The sequence below is a fragment of the Sinohyriopsis cumingii genome, chromosome 4, assembly GCF_028554795.1.
Source record: "Sinohyriopsis cumingii isolate HCF-2022 chromosome 4, ASM2855479v2, whole genome shotgun sequence".
In the NCBI taxonomy this organism is placed as follows: Eukaryota; Metazoa; Mollusca; class Bivalvia; order Unionida; family Unionidae; genus Sinohyriopsis; species Sinohyriopsis cumingii.
The window spans coordinates 115,263,854-115,284,145 of record NC_142964.1 but is presented as its reverse complement, the minus strand read 5'-3'; the positions used below and the strand labels follow the sequence as shown (position 1 = coordinate 115,284,145).

The 20,292-nt window shown below is 43.6% G+C and overlaps 1 protein-coding gene across 1 annotated transcript; it reads left to right on the top strand.

Annotated features, from left to right (window-relative positions):
• Positions 1 to 1,018: 1,018 nt before the first annotated feature.
• On the top strand, positions 1,019 to 1,426 carry LOC149801929 (uncharacterized). The gene has a single exon (XM_089956871.1). It carries the CDS (start codon positions 1,019 to 1,021, stop codon positions 1,424 to 1,426), a length of 408 nt encoding a protein of 135 aa, XP_089812997.1.
• Positions 1,427 to 20,292: the final 18,866 nt, after the last annotated feature.

Sequence of the window (20,292 nt, the reverse complement as noted above, 5' to 3'; positions counted from 1 at the left end):
TTTTTTTTTTTTAGCCCTTTTGGTATTACAAGTTTCCTGACACAGTAGGACATTACCGTTTGTAACTGGAACGATCGTGAATTCATGTATGAGTCTTGAAAATGTCTGTATCTCTGATAATGGCAGTAAGTTTGACCATTTTCCCACCATTCTCAGTCCAAGAAAACGCACCTGATGTTCGATGGAAGAAGTGGGTGAAATGACTTGATAACCTTCTGACTGGAATGGACATCAGAGACACAAAACGTCGGCGTGCATTGCTTTTACACTATGCAGGAGAAGAAGTAAAAGACATTTTTGAAACCCTCCAAGAGACAGGAGAAGATTATCCAACCGCTGTAGAAAAGCTGACAAACTATTTCGCACCAAAGGAGAACCACAAATTTGAAATCTACAAATTTCGGCAACAAAAACAATAAAATGGACAATCGATTGATGATTTCCACACCAAGCTAAGGCAGCTATCAGTAACGTGCGAATTCAATGATGTCGACAAAGAAATAAAATAACAAATAATTCAAAGATGTTTGTCAACACGTCTTGGACATTGTGCACTTCGTGAAGAGCTGGACCTAACACATCTTTTTACACTTGTCCGTGCCATGGAACTATCTGACAGACAAGCAACAGAAAAGAAAAATCGAAAGAGAGAATGCCAATGCCATAACAAAACGAAGGACACCGAGTCGTCGCAGAAACAAGACGCATTTCATCGAGAAAGCTTACGGCAGCAACAAACAACAATATAGGCAGTGTCCTGCAAAAGGGAGACAATGCAATTCCTGCAAGAAAGAAAAACCATTTTGCTAAAGTCTGTACATCAAGATTCAAAACAGAAAGCAATAATAGTCAGAAAAATAGAGGTAGTACATCTGTGAGCTCAGATGAAGAATACACCTTTTGCCTGCGAACTCTAGATAAAGTCAATACTCTAAAACCAAAACAACCTCACACAGTGGTAGACGTAGATGGAACAAAAACAGAGGTACTGATTGACACACTATCCATCATTAATGTCATGGACGAACATACATTTGCAAAGCTGAAACCTAAGCCTAAACTGCAGAAAACAGAAACAAATGTATCTGCCTATGGATCAGAAACGAAATTAAATATAGCTGGCAAATTTCAAGCCAAGATTGAGACAAGATGTAGGATCACGACATCTCCATTCTGTGTAACCAAAAAAAATGTTGGAAACCTACTGAGTTATGAAACAAGCATACAGTTGCAAATAATTGCAAGAATCTGTGCTACAGTCAAGAGCAAGTTTGAAGAACTTTGTAAAAAGTACCCAGATATCTTCAAAGAAATTGGAAAACTAAAAGACGGACAGATGCACCTTCACACTGATGATACTGTAATCCGTGTAACTCAACACCATCGACGTATTCTATTTCATATTCGGAAGAAAGTTGAAAAATAGTTGGCAAGACTTGAAGAATTAGACATTATCGAAAAGGTAGACTTGATTGATTGATTGATTACTTGGATTTACGTCGCGTGCGCCCAAAAGGGCATGTGCGACGGGTTTATTCCCGTACAGCGGGATGCTAAATGTTCCTAGGGAAAGGAATTAGTGCCACATCCCCCAGGCGCTTATGTTCTTAAGGAGCACTGCTAATTTAGCCGTCAGGTCGTATGACTATATGTCCCTAACGACCCGAATGAAGGGCTTTCATGAGTGGGAATGGGCCCAACACACACTCATGTTAACGAAGAGTTGATTTCAGTCCGTTATTGACTGTACTAGGTGTCGACCCAAGCAGTATGTAACGCCCGTTGCGCTTGGTCGCAACGATGACGTCACATCGGGACACATAGCTTTAGGCGGGTGGAAATTGTTCCACATCTCCGCTGTTATACGATGTCTGAGAGAGGCAAGAGGGCAAGGAACTCGGCAAGCCAGACATGGATGTCGTGCACTCCCAAGAACTCCAGCGCGTTAAATTTTCCTACGTCCTAACAATCGGGAAAATTATGGCACATAGTGTACGTTGTAGATGCCCTACAAATGTTTAATAACTAATATGTCTGCGCGACATATAAAAAGTTTGGTCACTGTTAGGTCATAAAAGGTTTGAATTTTGAAGCGGTGGATTGAAGGATCAAGTTAGTGTACATAATAGTTTTATCGAAACGGGATACTAAGCCTAAACTGTTCCCTGGATAAGAGACAATATTGGTAGCAGCTGCAGAGGAGGTGAACAGACCTTTTGCTAGAACGTCGTTTTTGAAAAAATACAGCTAACTACGAAAACGAAATAAATAAGGTCAATAACGCCAAACCGAAGCCTCTAACTTACCGAGAGTTTCTCTAATTGGGTTAGTGTTTTCTTTACTTCATCTTTGTCGTTCATGTTTTTTTCTAAATTTGTATGTGTGTTTTGTTTACCAGTCGGGATATTTATTTGAGGTCGCAAGTAGTAAAGTGGGGCACCCTACGTACAATGGGAATTAGCATTACAGGGACCCTTGGGTCACTCTACGTACAATGGAAATTTAACATGGCGAAAAATCGTGGGTCACTCTACGTACAAGGGGAATTTAACATGGGGAATAGAGTTTGGGCTTGTTTAGGGACAAGGGGAATTGAACATGGGATTTTTTTTTTTTAAAATTTTTTTTAAAAAAAGGGGTAGGCAATTGAAAGGCTATCTCTTTTCGAGAAATATGGCTGGCCCTGAAAAGGGCCTTTGGCTTTTTTTCTGCTTCTTCTTCTATTTCCTCCATTTACTCATCCAGCCCCTAATCTTTCCCCAAATTCCTTTTTTCTTCTTCTTTTCATTGTCCGGTATCCAGTCCGGGTGACCCATGGCTCGGAACTTCTCTTGGATTTTTATCCAGTTATTGTTCAGTCTCTCATATTCTTCTTTTTTCTTCCTATTCTCTTTTTCTTTTCTATCTTTTGCCCACCTGTCCTTAATTTTCTTCACTTCTTCCTCTATTATCTTTTTCATCTTTTCTTCCGCTTTCTTTAGTTGTTCAATGCCCCTTTTCACGAACTTCCACTCTGACCATTTCTCTAGCTCTTCTAAATAGCATCTCACTGCTTTTACTTTGTCCATAGACTCTTTTATAGTTCCCACTCTTACGTACTCTGGTTGAATCAATCCTCTCAATCTCTTAACTTCTTCCTCTATCATCTCCTCTATCATCTTCCTCGCTAATTGTAGTTCATTGACATAGTCAAGACTTTTTCTCAACCTCCATTCTCTTTCTATCCTTTCAATAGTATACTCTCCATCCATCATCCAAAAATAAACATTTCTTAAGTCATTAAACAACGCCGACACTTCCATCTTGTATCTGTTATTCCGTAGAATGGTTCGAAAATCTAACCTTGCGGGTTCTTATAGTGAAAGCGCGTACGTGAAGGAAAACATCCCCCTAAAAACATAAAATTGATCTTACCTAGATCATGACCAAACAACGCGCGGACGTGAAGGAAAACATCACCCTACTTTTTCATTTCATATAATAAAACCCAAACTATACTCTTCACATACGCTTAGAAACAATAAAAAACCCATAATCTACTATTCACACAAACTTACTTGATTAGTTACAAACACAAACACAAACACACAAACACATACACTTCCACTATTAATAAAGAGTTAGTGTTTATATTCACACTACTCTACCTACACACATTGGCAAATCGATCGTTATTTCTTTTCTAGAGTATTGGGTAGCCCTGAAAAGGGCTGTTGTTTTTTGTTTGGAACTTCATGGACACCTGGTTAATGGTGGCACCTTCCAGGCCTGGCGCCACATACACATCTTATCCCCCAGTTACTTTTTACCTTTTGGGGGGAGAGAGCAGAGGCAGGATATGTCGCTTCAGAATCCCAATTCTCGCTCTCTGGGATTCTGAAATTTCTTCTTCTTCTCTCCTTTTCCTCCTCCTCTTCTTTGTTTCTTCTCTCCTCTTTGTATCTTCTTTCCTCTTCTTCTTCTTTATATCTTCTCTCCTCCTCTTCTTTGTTTCTTCTTTCCTCCTCCTCTCTTATCCTTCCCTCCTCGACAATGGCTTCCGCAGCCAGTTCATTTAATATGCGCCTGGCATATTCCAGATGCACATGAAGTTCCAACAGTTTCTCCAGTCTCGTGTTCATTTTTGGTGTTGATCAATCAACAAGGGTAGCTGGACTGCCGAACGAGTTTCAATTTATACTGAAAGCGCGGACGTGAAGGAAAACATCCCCCTAAAAACATAAAATTGATCTTACCTAGATCATGACCAAAAAACAACGCGCGGACCTAAAAGAAACACTCACTCACTTTTTATGCTACCCATCACTATTTTAAAATTTTTTATAAATCACTTCAATAGACTATCCACATACTCAAAACAATCCAATCTAACCCCAAATATACACCTCAAACACCAAAAAACATGATTTTAATCTACCATCCACACCAACTTACGTGAGCACTTACAAACACACACACAAACACATACACTCTCACTATCAATAAAGAGTTAGTGTTTATATTCACACTACTCTACCTACACATTGGCAAATGGATCGTTATTTCTTTTCTAGAATATTGGGTAGCCCTGAAAAGGGCTGTTTTTTGTTTGCTATGGCATTCTTTTTTAGTTTCTAAGAATGCGATGTCCTCTGAGGATAGACATTCTGGCGATAGGTCTGCTTCTTCAGAAAGAGAAGAAGAACTCTTTGGTGTCGATACCACAATCGACAAAGCCTCTGTCAGCTTCAGGTTGCTGCTGCTGTTGCTGTTGCTGTTGCTGCTGCTGCTGCTGTCTCTGAAGTCTGTACTTCTCTGTCCATTCTTCTTTCTCTCTGTTCATTTCTTCTCTGAAGAGCTCTTCTATCAGGTCTTCAGTGATTTTTAACATTCTCACATTCTCTATTTCTTCTGGCTTCGGTATCAGACTGTGTCTGACCTTATGCAAATTCACGTAGGCTTCGTTGAGCTTAGCTAGTTTGGAGTACATCTTCGTAGGAGGATGAGTCGACAATGGATGGTTAGACTGGAAACAACTCCGGTTCTTAAAGTCAAAGCGCGGACGTGAAGAAAAACATCCCCCACACGGTTTTCGAGCCGCAACGTTCAGTGAGTGTCTTGAGAGGGATAGTAAGAAATCAAAGAGCATCAATCAAACATTCTTATAGCTAAACAAACGACAAAGGCATTCTTTTCAAAACACAACATTTTTTATTCAAAAATCACTTAACACTAAACAACAACTCTAACATTTTTAACAATAATCCAACACTATAACATCAAACAATTTTCTTCAAAACATCAAACATTTTTTTTCTTCAAATACAGTCTACTTTAAACAGGGCTGACAACGTTGTGAATGAAATTGTGATTTCCACTTTTGGAAATCATTAGGCCATTGATGGACACTACGTTTCCTAGCTTGAGACAAAAGATAAGCATAATGGTCACAAAACCATCGATCTACTTTCACATCGTTTCTAGTAGAAGAACGAGGATCAAAATGAGTCACTAAATGTTCTAAGGAATAGCCCAGGCTGCGATGATGCAGAAAATACACACAGTACTGTCCACACACCAAGGAATCTGACGACAGGATTCCAAGAAGACGTATACGAACTGTGGTTCAAAAGGTAATAAAGTTCCCAGGTATCCATTGATTTGTGTGTGTTTTTTCTTCTTCTTCACAGGTAATAATAAGTCGTCAATTCGATCCTGACTTTTTGCTTGAAAATGTCTGACGAATAAACGGTTATTCGTTCTGTTTCCTCACTCTGATTCAGGAGAGCTTCGATACGATGGATCTCTTGAGTGGTTAATGGTGGACAAGAATGTTCACGCAAGTCTTTATACCACTGATGCAACACGTCTTTGTCCGAGATGAGACTCCAAGCATCGTCCAGATACTCGTCCAATTTTTCTTCTTGACTCAACATCAGGCATTTGTCGTGTTGAATTTGACTGGGATGATCGTTTTGACATCCATAGCAATCTTTCTTGATCAATTCCGTTATTTTTTCGACCAAGTGTTTGGCAAAACAGGAGACTAAATGGGCTTCTTGTTCTGGCCATCTTGACTTCATCATGACAACTTCTTCGTCTTTGTCTTGAGATTCTTCTTTTTCCACGGTCTCCTCACATTTCATGTCCAACGTTTCTCCACTAGGTAAAGAGGGATAACAGTCTTCCATGGCTTCTAATAATCTAGAATGACTTCTCTCAAACTGTTGATTTCTATGGTATTATCGAATTCTGCATACAGGATGACGTTCACTGTCGCTGGTAGTTCTTTTGCAAACTGAATTTCCACACAAATCTGGCCAGATTTTATAGGGTGGAAATGTCCCTCGTCGCTGCCTTGGTCTGGAGTGAAATCAAATGCCCACAAAGCATAGCCTCCTGCATAATCTTCGTACTCAATGCCGTGACTGGTGTTGGTTCCTAACTGGCCGGTGGCTTCGTACAGGGACAAGTACGATCTCAAGTAATTCATCTTCTTGTCATTAAAGTCAGGTTCGAAAGGTCGGGTACACAAGGTCTTGCCATCGCGACTGACTTCGATTTTCTTCACGTTGAAGTGTTGAAAGTTGAAAGGATTTTGAGCGAAGGCTCCGTTGAAGGCTGAATTCGAGACCATACCAAGGATTAAACGCTTGGGTAACTGTCCTTGAAACAGATGATCTTCGATCATAGAATGCTGTCCAGCGGGAATGGTGAACGTTTTCACTTCCACACGTCGTATGGGATACTTGGCGGTCGTTCTGCTCAACGTTTGACTGATGTCGTTTCCCACTTTGGGTAACACTTCCACGCGTCGTACGTAGAGTTTGGCCTCTTCGATTTTGCTTTTAGAATTCTTAGCAGGATCAGCCAGCAAATGGAAAGCGGTACTGCTGCGATTCAGTCTCAAGCGGACATTCACCCCGTTCAGCAAATATTTCTCTTGCAACCACATGTCCAAATGCAAACGATCCATCAGTTCTAAACTCCTCTTATTTAAGATTTTGCTTTCTCTTGCCTCAAAGCCGGAATTGCTTCCATCCAATGCGTCGAACTTGCCCGCTTCGTCAGGTACCCACAGCACACAGGCATTGAGATGAGTATCCTTGGCATCTATTCCGTACGTCAAAAGATTTTCCAGGTAGGCACGGTAAGGGTAAGTATCCATGCTGCTGCTGACTAGTTTGTTATTCAAGTACAGATCCACTGAGCTGAACAAGGAATGCATGAAATTGTTGACGGGAGCTATTTCTTCAGTGTCCTCTACTCCACTATCATCTTTTTCTAGAACTTGGACTTTCAAGTACAAGTAACTGCTATTCAGATCGATGTAATCTTCGGGTTGTCCTTTGATTTCAAACTCTATGGGAGCGGAATCGGTTAATGAGGAGACGGGGTGAAATTCCACCCACTGGGATTCTTGCATCGTCATCATGGTGGGGGGCATGGCAAACAGATCCAGTTCCGTCTTGGAACAAGTGCAAGACTCTCGGTGCATCATTTTTTTTTCTTCTGTGTTTCAATAATCGAAAACGTCTAAGTCTCGAACGGTTCTTCTTTTCTTGGTCTTTCTCGCTTGAAGTCTGGTGAAAGGGTGTTTTCTTCGTCGTCGTCTCTTTCTGCCTTGTCCTTGCTGAATGCCTGACTCGGTAGCGTGCAGGGCATTTATAGGTGTGTCTCGTCGGCCTAAAATGTCTTTACCCGTTTGCAGCAAGACATTTTTGCCTGCCCTCATGAAGGCTTCTTTAGGGTTTTGTTTGTCGATGATGACATTTTGGAGAAATTCTTTGCCTTGCGTCAGTGCCGCATCTTTCAAGGCGTGTAATCCGCGTGTCACCATCGGTTTCAACACCGGGGCCACCGAACGAAAGGCCGATTTTAACATGTCTCCTAAACCGTGTCCTCGCTGTCGAGCAATCCCTCGGTACACTGGATACATGACTTACTTACGAGTCGTGAGAAAACCGTTTTCGAAAATGGAGTTTCACCGTGACTTTTCCTTTGGTGAATGGAATATTTTGTCCCAAATCTCCTTTTATAGTAATGTTGACCGTGTCCAAATACGACTTGCTGACAGGCAAATAGTGAGGATGGACAAATTCGCGGTGGACGTGGTAAGTGTTTCCACCTTCTTCGTCAGCGTTTGCGGCAGAATCCACTTTGAAAGGAATGACACGCAGTAACGGCACGGAGGTGAGTCCCACCACGTTGTACTCCACCACATCGGAGTACACGAACATCAAATTCAGTCCTTGGTTCAGTTCTACCGGGGAATGAAAAAACTTGGCAAAAGAATCGTTGTCAGAAATGACTGATAATTCGGGTTTTGTTTTTTGTTCTCCTTTCTTCCTCAGCTCCATGTCACCGCCCAACATGTCAAACAATTCAGGACAAAATATGAAAGACACGATTTTATTCCCCTCAGGAAATTTCATCAATAAGCGACGAGCTGTTTTGTGGTACTCAAAGGTGACCTTTTTTTGGTAAGCTCCAACGCTTTCCCAAACACGGCATTAAACCTGGAGCTTATGGTGCTGACCAAATGTTGACCACTAAAATAATAGCCTGGGGGAATCAAAATCTGGTAGGTCCACGTTCGAGTTGTTTCATCATATTTTTTGAGATCATATTTGACATTATTCAAGGGCTTTTGCACTTGCTCGTCAAGAACTTCCACCGTAAAAAAATTTCGTTTGTCAAGGACATTGAGGACTTGGGTTGGGTGAATCATTTCTACTAAAGCCACTTCCCAATGGGCTTCGTGATCTAAAGGGATGGCCTGAGGTAATTTGGCCGTGTAACAGCACAACGTGTTGTTGGGAAACACTTCCATGGAACTGTCACTGGGTAAGGTTAAGTAAAATTGGTTTTGGTGACTCATAATTCCAGAGTTCTGTGGCTGTCCGAGGGGATATTACTGGACGTCAGAGGCGTGTCTCCGTCTAAAATGGGGTTCTGATTGTGGTTGAAGTGGTGACTGGCACTGGCACTGGACACAAGGTTCCCGGGGTTCCCGTTCGAGGAGAATTTCAGGGAGGGATTAGGAAGCAGGTAACCGATGCAACTGCTCAATAAAATGGTCCACAATTGTTTGTCTCCTTGTTGCAAACTCAAATTGGCAATGGCTGCCCCGATGACACAATACAACACGAAGATTTGGCAGAAAAAGACGATTTGCATTTTAGGCACACGTTCTCCACACCACACCCACAAGGGTTGTTTTTGTAAATCTTGCACAGAAGAACTGGGTGAAGAAGGAGTGGTAGACGTAGCTGCGTCTGATGTGTGAAAGGGCATGATGGTCACTTCTTTTTATAGTCGATGACTTGCGAAGCGTCGATCCAAGAATCAAAACTGGGCGGATATCCTTTCCAACGTACTTTGACTTCTTTGACACGTCGTTTGCCCACTTTACGGGTTCTGCGTTCGAGAATGCTTTCGATGTCGTACACGTCGTCTTCTTTTTTGGTGACACGTTGTAACTCGGGCAAATAAAACGTTCCTTTGAGTACTTCTCCGTTCATGTCTTCCAATTTATAGACGGCAGGATGACGGCCATGTACTCGTCCAGTGACGCGAAACAATTCGGTCGTCCAGTTAGGTAAGTAACCTTTGTCGAAAGTGCGTTTGGTTTTGCCAGTGCGCACCCAATCTCCTACGGCCAACTCTCCACTTTTCTTGGGGACAGCCCTCGTCGGGGACGTACCAAACAGGCGCTCAAACACCAACACTTCGTTGTCGGGAGTCACGTCTTGCGGGGCACGTCCGATGCTTCGATGGTAAGATTGGTTGTACGCTTGCACCAGGTGCGGTAAGATGTCGATGTACTTCAGAGTGTGGTGATACGTAAAATATTTCCACATGCGTTCTTTCAAAGTGCGTTGAAAACGTTCCACGATGCTGGCTTTGGTTTCGGGATTCTCGGTGGTAAAAAAATGAATGTCACGTTTCTTTAATTCTTTTTGAAAAGCTTGGTTCAGAAATTCGGTGCCTTTGTCCGTTTGCCATCGAAGAGGGTGACGACCGCTTTGTTTCAACACCCGTTGCAGGGCTCGCACTAAGTCACTGCTCGATTTGGAAGTCAAGGGTACGACCCAGGCAAATTTGGAAAAGACGTCGATGACACAAAACAAATATTTGAAGCCACGATTGTAGCTGGCCAAATGAGAGACATCGGCTAAATCGTCTTGCCATTGATGATCGATGCCTTCCACTCGGGTGCGACTTCTGGCAAACTTGCGTCGAATGGGTTTGTGTAAAGTGTAGGTAGCTTGTTCTTGTAACCATCGTTGCACTTGAGGTAAACGGAGACTTTTCAGTCGCGTTTTGGCAGCACGATACAATTTTTGAACTCCTGCGTCACCTGCAGGATGCGAGGGATCGTAGTAAATGCTGGCTAAGACTTTTTCCATTTTTTTTGTGTTGGTTGGTGTGTTAATAAGGCACCCACTCTTGGAGGATGCTACTCTTTTTCTCTTGGGGTATTTTCTTGGATTGCAATGCTTTGCGTGTGCGACCGGCAATAGGTGTTGAAGAGGAGGAGGATGTCTGAGCGGGGGATATCGGTTCTTGTTTCACTTCTGTCTTCACTTTCTTTTTCTCTTGTGATGAAGAAGGGGTGGCCATCATCTTTTTAATCCATCCAATTCTGGAAGTAGGTGGTGTTGTTAACTTGCGTACTTTTTCTGGTGGAGTTTGAAACCCTTCTTCTTCTTCTTTTTCTGTCTTGGTCACTGGTAGTGGTGGTACTGGTACTGGTACTGGTGATGGTGCTGGACTTTTCATCAAGGTCTTAAAATCTTTCAGAGTGGGTAGAGCTGTTTCGTCTAAAGCTTTCTGGTGAAAGAGTTGCAGTCGTTGCAAGAGTTGACCGTACTTTTGCGATTTTTCTGTTTCGGACAAATCTTGGCGATCCATCAAGGACTGCAATTCGTGTTGTAACTGGGACATCTCGCTCAAATTGGGATTGGGAGGTAAATGCGGGGTGCGTTGTTCTTGCCACCGATGGTATTCCATCCATCGTTTGTAAGGCACTAAAGCTAGTTTTCGTCCTTCCATGGGGTTGTCAGGGGTCGATTCTGAGATCTTGGAGCTTCCGAAGGCCTTTTTATCTTGCTCCCACCAGTCCTCCCAACATGGTTCCCAAGACTCCTTTCAGTATGGGGTCTAACAAGAGAGGTAAAATACCTCCACGCTGCACTAACATCTTCTTTTCTTGACGAATGGGAATTTTCTTTCGAACCATTTGGCGAAGAACGTGACGATGCTTGCTTAAGCATTGTTTCTGGTGTTTGGACAAAGAGATCGTGCCTTTCAAAACGTTCAAACAACATTCGCACACGGTATCGATGACCTCTTTGGAGGCCGTTTGAATGAGTTTTTTTCGTAGGGGTGGAGAAGCTTTGGACAGGACAGATAACATGTCCCCATGGTTGACTAAACGTGGTGGCAGTCCTTTCCTTTTCTTTCCTTGGGGTTTTCTGGAGGGTGACATCTTTGAGTCTTCAGGAGCACCAAAAAAACACTGATACCCCACTTGGTCACAGGTCTTTTTTATACTGGAACGCGTCGCCACTGATTGTCTTTACGTCGTATTAGTTTGAGGACAGGCATGACACGTCGTGCAGGGGTACGTAACGGACTAAATCGAGCCAGTTCTTGCTTGGACAAATCCAGTAAACTTTGTAACATGCCCGATCTTTCATGGACTTTGATTTTGGGAGAACGTACTTTGTGAGCAGCAGCCACTGCCGCTAAATTGGAGGGTCCTGCCACTGGGGAAGTTCTTTTGGGGGTCATCAACGGAGAAGTTCTTGGTGTGATCAACGTCTCCAAGTACTCTTCAGTTCCTGGTGTCATCAACGGAGAAGTAGACAAACGTGAGGATGCCGGAGACGCAGTCGCTGCGTGGTGGCAGATCGTGGTTTGCGAGTGTAAGGTTGCGTCCTGGCCGAAGTGCCTCTCTTGCGACTAGTTTTCTTCTGTGGACTTTTCTTTTTCTGGGGACTTTTTCTCTGTTTCTTTTTCTGGGGGCTTCTTTTCTTTTTCCGGGGTGGTGTCTGGTAAGAGGAGGGTCCCGTCACTGGAGAAGTTCTTCGTGGGGACCTGGTCTTTTTCTTTTTCTTCTTGGGGCTTCGTTGGACTTTTGTCTTGGGGATAACTTTGGGGGCATTAGGATCCCATCTTAAGAGTGAGCGAATGATGACCCCTCCTAGAGTACCGCTCCGTCCAGGTTTCAAAATGATTTGTTTTTTGGTTTGAGTGTCGATGCGGGGATCGGCCAGTTGGACCAAAGCGACTTTGTTTCGATCGAAAAAGCGTTTGGTTTGATGAGGAATCTGAATGATTCCTTGGAGTAATTGACGTGCCGTCACCGTGAACCATCGTAAGACTTCTTTGAGACTAGCTTCTAAGACACGAGCTCGTGTTTGTGGATTTTTTTTCTCGACTGATGCCATACAAGGCACGAATCAATTTGACGGGAAGATGCGACTGAAGGGACGTCATGTTCACACTGTATGAGACAGACGAAAAAGGGTCTGAGGTTTTTATAGATTTTTTTATGGGGAGTGAAATGAAGTCGAGGACGGAGACGTGTACAGGTCAGGCCCTCCGTCTTGGCACCAGTGGTGAAACAAGTGGGTACGAAATCGCAAATCCTCGGGAGTCGTAGGTTTCAAATCGACGAGTAAATAGGCGTGTGGCGTTTGAGTGGCATCGTCGTACGCCTGAGTCAGCCAAGGCGTTCCTAACTGTTTGGCTAAGACTTGCACTTGCGATTTATCTCGAGGGCTTTTAAACAAGACCACGTAATGCGCACTGAGACTGATTGTGTGATGGGCTTTACTTTGTTGAAACAAATTTTGGGTGATGTAAACGACACTGGCATTACGGTGATGCCCTTTGCGCGTGAACCACAATTTAATTTCTTCTTCGTCTTCTCCTAACATGTCGTCGAAAATGACCAAATGGGTTTGACGGGAGTCAGAGACGATACCATCGTCTTCTTTAGGAATGCCTTCCACAAACACGAAGGAATCGCCTTGACTTTCTCGCAAGAGGCTGTACGCCGATTGCCACTCTTTGTAACACCACACGATCCGTTGAGGTGGCCGATCGATCAAATGATGTTTATGTTCGATCAAACGTTTGACGAATTCGGTTTTGCCTGAACCGTTAGGTCCAGCAATGAGCATGTTAAAGGGATGGCGAAGATACAAAGCCTCCCAACTGGCACGATCTAAGTGTTCGTCGATGACTTTGACAGTAGAGGAAGAGGGAGCAGAGACAGCAGAGGTAGCCATGGTGTGAGAAATGTCACTTGTGACACGAAAACAAACAAGACAAGAGTTTATATACTTTTTTCAGAACACGTTTATTGAATGTTTCAAATATGAACACGAAAGACAAAAATACATAAAACCCAACTAGTGATGTACAGGAATAAAAAACACATCAAAACAATCAAAGTGGAATATAAACAAGTGTCTGTACAACATGTTTTGGGTAACGAAGATGTCCTAGGGACAGTGTGTAATGTTCTTACAGTCTCTACATGAGGTATTGTCACACAAGTGTCCTCCCGGAATGACCTTTCAGGCATGTCCATGACAGTCCTGTCCTGAAGCGAGTGGTTGTTCTCGGTGACGGGTTCTTCTGGCACCGTCACTAACACAGGTTGAAAAGTAACTTTTTTCCTTGAACAACTCTTGTGCATACTGGGCCACTTCTTGGGTCCAAGCCTCAAAACCCCCCTTTTTCCAATCACGAACATCTGTCCAATGGGGGTGTAAGTCACAAGCTACACACACATCGTCATACACGTCTTGGGTAGCTAAAAGTTGACGAATCTTTTTTTCCTGTTGAGGTCGAGAAGAATCCAGATGAAACCGCAAGGCTTTGAGCGAAAGGAGTTTTTCGTGACCATTTAAGGCCATGGGGGTATGGTAAGTACTGATCGTAAAGAGTCCACAAAGAATCGGCTGGTAAACGAAATCCCAGAAAACAAGTCACTAAGACACACACCACTTGTCGTCCCAAATTGAATGGATAAAATTCTTGTAATAATTGATGGTAATGATCCACGGTTTGAATATGGTCATTGAGTACCTTCCACGGAATCTGTTGAATGATATGTGACATAATCCGTGGCATGGCAACTTGATTTTATAGTGTCTTTGTTTCGGAAGCAATACAGCTCTCGGTAAATCCTTTCTCTCAACTCCTCAGGCAAGCCCGAAATGTTCTCTTGTAAAGTATCCATAAGTATATACACTGTTTTTGGAATCGTTGGGTGGTGGCCAATAGCCTCGTTTAACTTTGTGCCTAATGTAATATCCACTCATAATCAGTCTTCTTGTACTTTGGAACATAGCATAATTTAAAAACGGACGAATCACTTTGAGTTTGCGTTTCACTTGTATTTTGATCAGTTCTCGGTAAATGCGTTCTCTCAACTCCACAGGCAAAGCACGAATGTTCTCTAGCAAAGTATCCATGAATAGGTCATACTAAATCCTCTATGGTCTGAAACAAGAAATGTACTGTTTGCACAAACATGGTTTTACTTCAGTGTCGAATTTAAATCGTTCAGTCACTAATTTGCACATTACAATTCGTTCAGAAGTTTCCTCTTTCACCAAGTTGACATTGTGTTCAAGATGTTGGTAATTCGTTAACTCTTCCTCTGGAATTCGATGCAGTACGTTTACAATGATGTAGGTAGAATCGTCCATACCAAACCAATCCTTTTTAAAACTAGAGGATCGTTCATCAATGTCTGTCCGATGGAACACTTTCAATTGAATCAATCCTTGTATAGCCTTCAGGTACCAGTGGTTCAAACACCGGTGACGTAACGGATGCAATTGTTCTTTACGTTTCACTTGTATTTTGACCAGCTCTCGGTAAATGCGTTCTCTCAACTCCACAGGCAAAGCACGAATGTTCTCTTGTGAAGTATCCATGAACAGATTATGGTAAGAAGTTACTTCAATGTCTCGGTCCCACTAAGGGTAAGTAATGACAATTCGGTGACCATCGAGCATGTTCTACGTAGGCCGAATCTTGCGGTTCCCAGTGGTGAAGTGACACACCGCAACTGAAGCACTTGACTTTATCTCCTTCGCCCAAGTAGAAAAATCCGGCTCTGGCTAATTCTTCGGGGGTAGGTCCTCCCAGATACTTAGGCCATTTTCCTTTGAACGATTGAAACCGATTTTCAAAATCGCAGTATTCCGACAAACGCACAGAAACGAATATTCGTCTTTCACAGGTTCGTTTCGATGAGGGTTGAGTGACATGGGTAGGAGTTTGCTCAGGGCTGGATGACATCCGTAGGGGGGTAGACGTGAAGGTGAACATTCCCCTTTAAAACGAAACCCAGCAAAATGTCCAAGAGGACGAGCGGCATCACTTTCGCATCCCACAGGTTTGACACGCACAGCATCACTTTCCATGATAGGGGTAGGGACACTAAAGTTCCCATGATGCTTTACGGCATCGCTCAGGTCACAAGGTACAGCATCGTACCCATCGCAAGGCTCACAATCGCATTCCACTTAGAAGCCTCACACTTGAATTGTGCCTTTATAAACAACTTGTTCTGTGTTTCTCTGAAAGTATTCATCTTGTTCGCTCGGTCTTGGTAGTCACAATGAACTATCGATCTTGACCATAGCCCCTTTTTATACTAGTCGCAATGCAGTCTCCAGCTTGTACATCTTTCCTTTTTTACGTTTTTTATGTCCTGTTCTGGAAGGTACCGTCTCTAAGGTACCGTCAACATTGTACCGTAGTGTGATGGGTGGAAAGGCCATAGAAAGGTAAGGGCAGTGCGGAGACCATCGAGTATGTTCCAGAATAGCTGAATCTTTATAGATACATAGATCCATTCGTAACTTCAGTCCGCAAGCGAAACACTGTACCTCGTATCCCAATCCTGACTCAGGTCCCAAGTAGACAAATCCTGTTCTAGCTAAAACATGCGAAGAAGATAATCCTTCCCTATCCGTAGGCCATTTCTGAAACGTGTCCAATCGACGGGCACAATCGCAATAGTCAGGTAAGAAGACTGGAAAATGGTAGGGTTTGAACTTGGAGTTCTCATTGGGTTTCTCACTCGATTCTTGCTGTGGCGAAGTCATCTGTCTGGTGGGATAACTATCCTCTTACAACCAATGTTTTATACCAACGTGTCCATACGGTAAGGTGAAATGATTGGGAAGTCGAACTCGCTTCTGGTACACGATTTGATAGACTTTTTCCAAGGGCCGACTGACGATGTGGTGAGTGGGTAAACGTACAATCTTGTTGGGTTGATAGGTGGTCACTTTAAAGTTTCCATCCTCTCCCGATTGCAAGGCTTCTTTCAATACCCCAAAGTTGACCACTCGACTGGTACGATGATTCAGAGTCAGTCCTTTCACTTTGCACGTCGTGTGCACTTCTCCTTGTTTGTCACGGTATTCGTAGCCATAATTTTTGGGACCGTCACTGACGAAACTTAGAATCTTGTCGTCGGGATGCTCGTCTGTCCAGGCTCCTAAACGGTCTCCTTCGATGTCAGGGTGATGTTGAATCGGGTGATGGATGTAAATGCAACTGTCCGTGTCAAAGTACAGGACGCGTTCTTCTAACAGTTCTAAAGCTTCGTACAATTTTAAGCGAGCATGGGCTGTCACGTAAGCCGCAATGATGACATTTCCAAAAGGATCGTCTTGTACAAAGTCCAGATCTTCTTCGTAATTGACCAAGATCAAATCCTCTCGAACGACGTCCACGTGTTTCATGTATTTTTTTTTATCGTGAATCATCTGGAAGTAGCAGGAAGGTTCTGTCAAATATTCCGTCTTGGGTAAACACGGGCGTTGTGCCATTTTACCCCACAAGCAATTTAACATCACTTTGGCAAACGATCGCCTGCCTTCGTTTTTCTCGATGTGGTCTAAAGAGATGCCTTCTTGTTCATAGTATTTTTCTTTGAATTGTATTCGGTCTTCGGGAGTGTGACACCAGGAAGGATAGCCGCTGGCTTCTTGTTTCAGTTTCAAAAAGGCATCCACGTAGTCAGCGAAAATGCCTTTCTGAAGAGGGTCACCCAAGTGGTATTGTTGTGTCTTGGGAAAGTGGCAAATTTCGTACACTTCTAACAGTTGGTATCCCATGTCCAGAGCTTTGAACAATTCTACGCTGACCCAGGTTCCCGTCAAGGCCCGTTCTTCCTGGGTGTGCTGACAAGGCTGATCTTGGTTTCACGTTTCGGCACAAGTACGGCACAATGGAAACATCAGTTTGCCTTGACAATGGTGAGGTAAGACGGGATGGTATAGGTTCGTTGGAGGCAAAACTTTACACTTGATCAAGCCTTCGTATTGTCGAATGTTTTTCAGGTCGATGTGTTCCGTTAACAATTGCGTGTGCCCTACAGGAAAGCGACAATATTTGCACACGTAGGGATACAGCGAACACACGTCCAAGTATTTGATTTCTTCTCCTTTCTCTTCGTCGGCTTGGTACAGCAAACAGGTGGCATTGGTCCTTCCTCCGTACAAACTATCCCTCGGGTTCAGTGGGTCCATGAACTGGTAACTTTCCACGAGGCGTTTAAACTCGGGATCGGTTTTCATACGGTGATCGTACTCGTGTTCCCACATTTCCACCACTTGGTATCCTTCCTGTTCCAACTTCAGGCGCCGCTGACAAGTGTCCTGGTACAAGTCTTCCATGGTTTGTTGCAAAAACTGATTTTTAGTGCCACGGTCAGGGTAGCAGACGGGACATCCGTGAAATAAGCAACCGTTAAACTCGTACACGATCTTGGGGTTTTCTAAGTCCCAGCCATCAACCGAATACGTTCCGATGGTCTTTTCACCCCCTCCGTTGCGGGCATGCTGAATCCATTTGTCTTCCTTGTCGCACAAGTAATGTAACCAACGTAGGGCTTTGACCGAGTATTGACGCTTGACATAGTGGGTCGTTTGAGGGCTGATGACAGCTACGGTGTTTTCAAGCGTGAATCGTTGGCGGTACACTAAGGAACACGCTTTGGCAATGGTGCAAGCTTCTTTCAAAGGATCGACCCCTCCGTGTTCCATGAACAGTTCTCGAAATTTTCCACAGCAACGCCGTAAAATGTCCACGTGGGAACGACAATACTTTAGCATTTCTTCCTGAAAGTCGAAGGGGTCCGAGGCATGAGCCTGGTACCAAGCGTAGAAAGCTTCTTGTTGTTCGGTACGCATGTTGTCTGGGTCGTAATAGTGAACCTCAGGTAAATGGGGTAGAACTTCGTGTTGATTGGCTTCCGTATTGAAAAAGTGTGGAAAGTACCCTTTAGCCATTTCTGTCATTCCAAACGTTTTAGGCATTCGACTCAAAGGCATCGCCAAATAGCTCATCGAATCTTTAAACTGTACTTGTCCCACTTGCATGAAAATGATTTTGGCTCCGTTCAAAGTCACTTTAGGACGCTCGGTGCCTTGTTCCGTATAGTACCTCAAAAGAAACTGTCCATCGTATCCGGAGAAATTGTGAGCCATCACCGTGGCATGACGATGACAATCTCCGTAACGTTTGATGTCCTCTTGGCTCCACGTCTTTTCGATGGGATCTAAGACCCATTGGGCAAAATCGGCTAACGTGTTCGGTCCTCGAAAGATTTTTTCACGCCCTCCAGGAATCTTGCTGCAGTGAGGGCAATGACTGAAGATAGGTTCTTGAATGCACTTCTCGCACGCTCGATGAGCCACACAGAAATTAGGAATGTGAATGCCGGTCTCTTGCATGCATTCGAAATCGAAAAAGATGAAATTGCCTTTCTTCTTGTGACCGTCCTCTTTCTCTGGTGGGGGTTGGTATTTTTGCACGTAGCATTGGTGTTCCAAGTCCACGATGTGGTGACAAATGTGACATTTTTTCTTTCCTCGACATACGTGTGCCTTGGCATTATTGGTAAGTATGCCTTGTCCACACGTAGGGCACAATCTCAGCAGTTGAGAAGCACATTTCTTCTGTGAACCTTGTGTTTTCAGATGTTGTTGGTAACAGGTAGGACTGACAAACGTGCGCTGACAAGTCGAACAAGGCACTGGTTCTTCGCTCAGACAGGGTGGAGAGGCCAAACATCCTGGGCATTTCCATCCACAATGCTTGTGTTGCTCTCGATTGTTATAACCATAGTCACATTTCTCACAACAATAAACATATCCCAGGAATCCAGTGATGCTGGTAATGGTATCGAAATGTTCATCGTGATAATAAAGGTGAATGTATTTTCCGTCCTTAAAATCTTGGCCTCGAAACAACAGAGACCCACGCATTTCTTGAGGGTGCACTTTCAAGGTGTATCGTGGAGCTAGGACATCTTGCAATTTTTGCATCTCAGGAATGCCACAGGGTGTGTCTTTGGACAGTCCGGCTTGTTGTAACAGGAGTTCTGCTTCGTTTCGTTGTTTGGCTCGATAGGAACGTTGAATAGTGTTCCAGGTTCTTTTCCATTCTACCGTGTCGTTCTTGTTGGCATAGGTTCGTCCCACCACGATGGCTCGAGCTAAACACATCTGGTCTTGAGGGTTGTTAATTCGGACGAGACTTGTTTTGGTGTTGCGAAGGTCGTCCACCAATAACATCTTTTTGCGTCCAGTCCCTTGAGGAAGAGAGACGTGGGTCATTTTCAGTGTGGCTTTACCATCGGTGATGTCAAACTGGTCATTAGATTGTTGTACGTGTTGAATCTTGTCCATGACTTTGGAAGGGGTTAGTTCTGCAGGTCTGCTAAACTCGATCCAAACAGGGGATTTCAAACCGTCGTGATCTATGGATAGTGTCAAGCGATCGTCTTCTTTGGCTTGACATTGTCGCTTGAGTGTGGTGAATAAAGAATCCCACATCTCGGTGATAAACCCTTCTGCTTTCTCTAAGGGTACGTCGGCCTTGAAATCTTTAAACTTCACTGTGTAGGTGTAAGCCGTGGTTCTAAATTTTCTAGAGGAGCGCTTTTCCGTCTCTCGAATGGAATAGTATTTTTCAGGGTTGACTAAGGGTGGTGAACTTGGTTTAGAGGGTACAAATTCTGGTTCACTCATGTCCTCTTCAAAATCACTGGCATGAATTTGTGCCAAGATTTCAGCCCTGGTTCGAGGCGATAGATCACGTTTCTGCCTCTTACTTTCTTCTTCTTCTTCTTTCTTCTCGAATGAATAGGATCGTTTCATCTTGAGTGCAAAACGTCAAATGACTCAAGTTTAAACACCATAGACTAATTTATAGTCATGGCAGACCAGCGTATATAAAAGGGTGTGTGTCTTGTCCTTT